This window comes from Balaenoptera borealis, assembly GCF_965194805.1.
Source record: "Balaenoptera borealis genome assembly, chromosome: 7".
NCBI lineage: Eukaryota > Metazoa > Chordata > Mammalia > Artiodactyla > Balaenopteridae > Balaenoptera > Balaenoptera borealis.
Genome location: NC_138864.1, coordinates 84,053,997 through 84,060,901, shown reverse-complemented (window position 1 = coordinate 84,060,901; position 6,905 = coordinate 84,053,997). Strand labels below are relative to the sequence as shown.

At 58.1% G+C, this 6,905-nt stretch overlaps 1 protein-coding gene across 1 annotated transcript in view; it reads right to left on the bottom strand.

The window, feature by feature from the left end:
- Positions 1-4,962: 4,962 nt before the first annotated feature.
- The window catches only part of MINDY4 (MINDY lysine 48 deubiquitinase 4), a 117,846-nt gene continuing 115,903 nt past the window's right edge, over positions 4,963-6,905 (bottom strand). Inside the window, exon 18 of the mRNA XM_082398776.1 lies at positions 4,963-6,894. Within this exon, the coding sequence (XP_082254902.1) occupies positions 6,846-6,894 (49 nt within the window). The 3' untranslated portion in view covers positions 4,963-6,845. The remainder of the gene's footprint in view (positions 6,895-6,905) is intronic.

The window sequence follows — 6,905 nt, the reverse complement described above, 5'->3', positions numbered from 1 at the left end:
AGGATCCCCCAAACCTGGAGAGAGAACAGTAGGTGCATAGACTTGAGCCTTCTGACCTACAGGTCCAGGAGAGCCAGGGCCCCGACAGCAGCAGATGTGGAGGAAGCATGAACATGGGACCAGGGACTGGGAGCTTTCTTTGCCTTCCTGTCTGAGAAATTCCTGGTCCTCAAGAGATGAGCAGTTTCCAGAATGCCCACCAACATCCCAGATGGCCAGAGCTGGGGTTTTCAGACTCTGAGAACACAAATGGGGCCCCGAGGCTCCCCCATGACAGAGGCCCTCCCCAAGGCCACCGAGGGGCTGAGAACCATCCTGCCAGACTGGCTGTCTTCCATGTGCACTTGGAGGTGGCCAGGCCCAAGGGAGCCAGCTGGTCCCAAGGTCACCAACAGCTTTAAAAACAATGGGCAGTGGGTCTAGCCGTGGCTGGGGCCAGAACAAAGGCTCGGGCACTTCCTCGCATTGAGGCCCCCTCCTTCACGGTCTGCCAAGGCGGGAGACTGAGGAAGCCTTCATCAGGAGGTAGGGATGTTTTGCAAAGACTGTTCCCTGGAGAGCTGCAGCCGCCAGTGCCGGCGGGGGAGCACACAGAGGGAATGGTTACTCAAGGCCGAGATCTGCCTGCCAGGAAGCAGGAGAGAGAGGGGCCTTGACTCCAGGCCCATGGGGTCCCACCTTGCTCCCCAGGCTGAATCACTAAAATGCAGCAGGGTATCGCCCACCTACTCCTCCTCTCCGTGGCCCTAGCTCGGAAGTTGGCATCTTTTCTCTGAGCCGCCCTCCACACTGTTGCAGTCTGAGTCTTCTAAAACAGCCCTGCTCTCTGAAACCCCTCATGGTTCCCCAGGGCTCACAGAGGCAGCTCAAGCTCCTTTGCTTGACATGCAAAGCCCTTCAGGATGCAGCCCTAATATCCTCCATCTTCCTGCCACCCCAGACTCCCCAGGCCCCTTCCCCTGGCAGCTCTGTCCCCGCCCATCCCGCCTGGAGTGCCTCTGCCCCTCCTGCTTCCCTACCTTCCTTCAGGGTCAGGCTTCAATCCTCCCTCTCCAAGAAGCCTGCCTAACTGCTCCCATCCATACAAGTTCCCTCCTCTGAGCCCTATGCCCCCAGTAAAATCCAAGGAAGGATCTGAGCCCAGGAGTTTGGAGAACAGGGTGCCAGGAGATCAATCAATAATGGAACAATCCTTCCTTAGACTAAGGTTCCCACACACAGCGCAGTCTGTTGACACAGTTGTCCTCATGTAATTATTAGTAGCACCCCCTCAGTTTCGGCCCCTGTGCTAGGGCAGGGGAGGGGTGAGGCAGAGGGGGCAGGGCCCAGTGTCCCCAGTGCCCTGAGAGTGCCTACCCTGGGTGCCCCAGCAGGGCACAAGGAGATGGGGGAGGGGAGGTGGGCGCTTATCCCCCAGGGCTCCACTCCACAGGGAGGTGGGACTTCGCTGAGCCTCACAGATGTCAGCAGGCCTTAAAACAGAACTTGCCAGATAAGCACCCAGGATCACCCTTATCAGAGGCCACAGGAAAGGCGCCAGGTTTAATCTCAAAACCACACCCAACTCAACGGTTTAGAGACCTCAGGCAGCACCTCCCCAGCCAGACACCCAGTGACTGGGGCTTTATGCCCGGAGGTGGGGCAGGGGGTGAAGGGAGGCGGCAGATGTAGGCCTGAAGGGGCTTCTTCAAAGAGGGGAATGAAACTTGAGTTTCATCCCTCCATGATGGGACTGGTACCGGTTGGTGGCGGGGATGAGGGAGAGAGGGAAGACCAGGTGGCCCCTGCCACACACACACACACACACACACACACACAGTAAAGGGGGAAACCGGTAGCTGTGTGACCGACACCCACTCACTGGGAGCTGGGCTTGTGAGAGAGGAGCTGATCAAGGGCACTCAGCCAGGTAATCTAGGAGGGCTTCCTAGAGGAGGGCCCTTAGAGACAGACTTTGTGGGATCGGTAGTATTTGACAGATGGACACGGGGAGCTGGAGGGCAGGGACCCAGGTGCAGCGAAGAGCACCTGTGAAGGCCTCAGGCAGTGAGGAGCTCACCAGGGAAGCAGCTGCTATGGTCTGGGGTGGGGAGTGCATGGAGCTGGAGAAGACAGAGGCGGAGACGGAATTAGAGGCAGATTAGAATCATCCCCCCACCCCACGGCCTCCCCATCAGATGTATTCCCTTCCACCCAAAGACCATGCTGGTGGTCTGGTCTCCAAGAGACCCCCGTGAAGGAGAAACGTCCTAGGAGGGCTCTTTAACTACAGACTGCTATCTGGTCAGTTTCCCCATCTGTAAAGAGAGGGCTTTCAGTGACTTCCTGAGGAACAGGATGTGGGAATGTGGGCCGGACAGTGGGATGAAGCACCACACACTGAAATGGCATGGAAGGAGGGGCGGGAAGGCAGACCAAGTACCCAGCCGGGGGGGGGGGGGGGGGGCACTGCTCCCTGTGTCGTGCAGAGCGGGTCGACCGGAGCAGCATCCCCAGCAACGTGTGGGCGCTGGGCGGTGTACGCCCCAAACCCAGGGCCGCCTGCCTGCCACCCGCCCCCCCCCCACCGCCAGCCCACCCCTCGTCCTGCGTTAAGCAATCCCCATTATCGCAAATGCCTGGCATGTTTGCCTGGTAATTCCAGCTCCCACAGCCCCGTGGGGATTAGGGCATGATTAGGGAGTGAGGAGGACCCTGGCGGGTGGAGAGAAATACCTGCAAAAGGACTTGGCAGCCTCCTTGCCTCCTGCAAGTGTCAGGATCCCGAAAGGAACCAGTGGCCAGTGAGGATGGTCCATGGGGCCTCTGCTAGCAAAGGTCATCAGCACGCGTCGCCTCCATGCCCTCCTTGCCTCTCCACTAGTACCGTCCTCCCTGGGAGTATCACAGTGGCCCCTCGATGTGCCCCCTGCCTCTGCCTGCCGCACACACACTCCCCCGCCAAGGAGAAAGGTCTGAAGGAAAGCTCTGAGCAGTCCTTGTCTCCCAGCCTCAGGGCCCACCGTCTAAGTCCTTCACCTGCTCTGCCTCCCGTCCGAATCCTCCCACTCTCGGGTCGCCCCCGATGAGACAAAAAGACATCCTGGACTTTGATGGTCTCTTGGCTCTCACCGTTCCTTTCAGCTGGAATGAACTTCCATCCAATTCTCCACTTGTCCAAACCCTTCAAGGTCCAGGTTAGATGCTGCACCGAGGAGCCTCTTCTAGCCCACGCTGGAAATATTAAGAGCGAACGCTTACCAAGTCCTTGTGATGTGCAGGCCCTATTCCCCGTGCTCACACTCATTACGGACTTATTGGGGGTGGGGGTAGGGGATTTCATTTCGCCAATGAGGAAACTGAGGTCCAGAGAGTTTATGTCAAGTGCTCATGGCTACACAGGCAGGAAGTGGTGAGTCGGGACTAAACTCAGGCCCTCTGGTCCCGATGCAGCTTCTTCCCTTGTGTCTATATGGCACTCCTCTTGCTTGTCCCTTCAGTACCTCTTCATTATGGGGAAGACTTCTGAGTTTCCAAACTGTCACCCCACAAAATCGCAAGCTCCGGGGCAGAGCTTCCAAGACTTGCCCCTCACCGCTCCCGGCCCTCCCAGAAGCCTGGGCCCACTGCTGCCCCCTCTTCCACCAGCAGTGCCTCCGATGGGTTAGGCCCCAGCCCCCCGCCCTGACTTCCCTTCCGGCTCAGACACAGAGACCCTGGGGAGCAGTCAGGCGGAGTCTGGACGCAACTTTACCTTAGGATTTCCCCAAACGCCCCTCCGAGCCCTGTCCCAGCTCTGGCCCCCAGGGAATTCAAGCAGCTCTACTGGAAACTCTTCTTCTTACCTGTGCTGCAACCATGTAGAACTTACAGAGAAGGGTGGAAATGGTCCTGCCAAGGCTGGCGCACCCATCACGCCCGCTAGCCATGCGAGAAGGTGAGGAAGCGCTGGGCTGGCAGTGGAAGAGGCCAGCAGCTGGTGAGGGCTTCCTTGGAGAGAGGCATCGGTGTGCTGCGATCCCCTTCCCCACTGCCTCCTAGTGGAGCATCTCCTCTCCTTAAGACAAGTGAGGGAGGCTTCAAGAAAACTCCTCGAAAGCCTGTCATGTGTGCCCTGCCGCGTGGGACGGTCCCTGACTCCCGCCTGGGGACAATGACATGTCACTGCTCCCATTGGGTGGCTGGGCAGACAGGCGGCCTGAGGTGGATAGGTCTGACTTCCAGAATTGGGGAGGCAAAGACGTGTCGGTGCTTTGCTTGGTTCAAATGTGGATCCTGCGGAAGGAAGACTCCCGTCTTTTTAAAAGGGGAAGGAGGGAGGTTGACTCCACCGGAAGCTGGATGGGGGCAGGTGCTGGGAGCCTCCATTAAGCACCAGCTTGAGGACGAGTCACCTGACTCAGGAGAGACCCCTGTGGGTGGGAGGTCCCCCACAAGAACAGGGGGAGGAGGAGCTTTCCAGTGACGAGAGTGGAGTTAGGTGTTGCCATCAGCCTGGTCTCACTGTTCGCACTGCTGGAAGAGCAGTGGAATTGGCCTACTCTTTCATCCAGAGACAAAGAAACGAACAATCGAGAGAAGGAGAATCCAAGGGGAAATACAGACGTCCCTCGGTCTCCAAGGGGGATTGGTTCCAGGATGCACCAAGGATACCAAATTCCGAGGATGCTCAAATCCCATAGTGGGGCCCTCAGTATCCGCTGATGCAGAACCCACGGATACAGGGAGCCAACTGCAATAAGAAAGAACAAAGCTGCTTCCTGCTCACATCTCACTGAGGTCTCTGCTTGTTCAATAAACCGGCTCCCCCGTGCATGAGGAGGCCAGAGAGAGAGAGCAGTCAAGCCCAGGTTCAGTCTTTGAGAGGCCACTCGACCCTAGGATATGGTTCTTAACCTTCTGGGGGAAAAGAGATGGGTATTGTTCCAAGATCAAGGCCATGAGGTAGGCTATAGACTCTCTCCCCAGAAAATTACACAAATGTACATGTACACAAAGATTTTAATTTAATTTGGCAGGGCGGTGGGGGGGGGGCGGCTATGGACCCTCTGAAGCCTACCCACAGTCTCCTTAGAAAACCCTGCAGCCCAGAAGGAGAGCACCATGTGTGAGGAAGCAGGGCCTGCATTTCATTCTGGTAGGTCTGGCAGTGGTACCGTGGGCTCATTCTGACTTGTGGACCTAGGAGAGGGCGGTGCTGGGCTTTGCTCATCTTCCTTTCCAGATAATCCCAGGCAAGGGACGTCATGCTGCACATGTACCTATGTCTTGGCTTCTAGAAAAGTGCTTTTGTAATTTGTTGGAACTGGTCTTCCCAAGCAACGCTGGGAATATTTTGATTTCTCCAGTTCCGCCCATGGCACCCTGGTCAGGAGGTTAAGTGTTTTATTGAAAAGACACACTTTTCCTTCCCAGGCTGATAAACAAGGCCACTGCAGGGAAACCGACTTCCTCCACCCGGTCGCTCAGCTGGAGAGGCCTGATCCTGGCCAAGGAAAACAAATGCATAAACATTTCAGGGACATATAGGAAGCATTTCTGCTGGACGCCTGCTGTGAATGGCCACTGGAGTTTACACAGCAAACTCCACGGGGGCCGTGGTACAGCCTGGAGGAAGCTCTCCCTGCCAGCTCCTCCCTGCCGCTCCCCAAAGACCCCCAGTCCGGCCACCGCTCTTCTTACCCAGCTCACGAGAGCACAGAACAGGCTCTTTAGTTGTCACCACCAAATGCCAGCTTTGCCTCCTGCATGCCTGGCCCTTAAAGAGGAGGGGGTCTCCCTCGGGGGGAGCACGGCCCCCAAGCTGCTTGTGTCCTGAGCCCAAGGGGGCGCACGGAGGCTGAGGGCTGGTTGGAACGAAGGAGGCTCCGAGTACAATTTTCCCTTCACAAGCGATTATGGAGTTTTCCCCCTTCCCACCTATCCTACCCTCAGTCTGGAATGCGAGGGTCTCCACAGCCTCTGCCCACCGGAGCAGTTCAGCCAGTTCTCTCCACACACGCCCCGCTGCAGCCACACGGGGGACCACACTCAGTCCCTCTTCTCATCCTCACCTCGGTGTCCTCCCTGGCCAAGAGGTCCCTCCCTGAAAGGTTCTTTTCCCCATATCTGCTTGGCCAGGTGTAGCCTACCCTCCAGGTCCACATGACCGTCCTCATGGGGCCTCGCAGAGATCCAGGTCGGCCGCGAGATGGGCTCCCAGGGAGCCTCAGTTTCTCCTGGTCGGCACAGCTTTCGGAGCCTGGTGCCTTAGACCTGGGGCTGATCCACAGAAGCCAGGCCAAACCAGAAGCCCAGCCAGGGACACCAGTGGGCCAGAGGGCATGGTTCGCCTGCAGAGACCCTCGTTAGGTGACGACTTAGCCCACAGGTCTCCGGGGCTCTGGGGCCCCTCCACCCATCACCATCCCCACCCCAGCCATGAGCCGGCCAGACCTCATGCTTCCTTTGCGGCAACAGAACAAATGAGGTTCGGCCCTCAGCATGGGTTTGACTTCTGTTTTATAGAAAGCCAACCGTCAGAAATAACGAGTGCCCAGGGTCCCGGGCCGACCATATCAGAGGCTTGGCAAGGGGCCGGCTCCGCAGGGAGCAAGGGGGGGATGCAGAGAAAAGGCAGCAGAGGCCCCACCGGCCTCCTTCCAGGCCTTGGCAGTCACCGCTCAGCTGGGAGGGGCTGCACAGCGGCACTCCGGGTCCACAGCACAGTCCTGGGCAGGCCCTTCATGGAAGGGGCGGGGAGGTTCTGGATGCTTCTGCAGCAGTGCTGGCCCAGGTGCTGGCCCAGACTTGTCCCTGAGGCCCAGGGCTCAGCCGTCACCCCCAGCGATGTGTGCTGGAGCCATGGGGCTCACCCACATGGAGGGTCACAGGATGGGGTCTGAGCCGTTCCAGTTCACCGATGCCCCCTTCCACCTAAGAGCAGA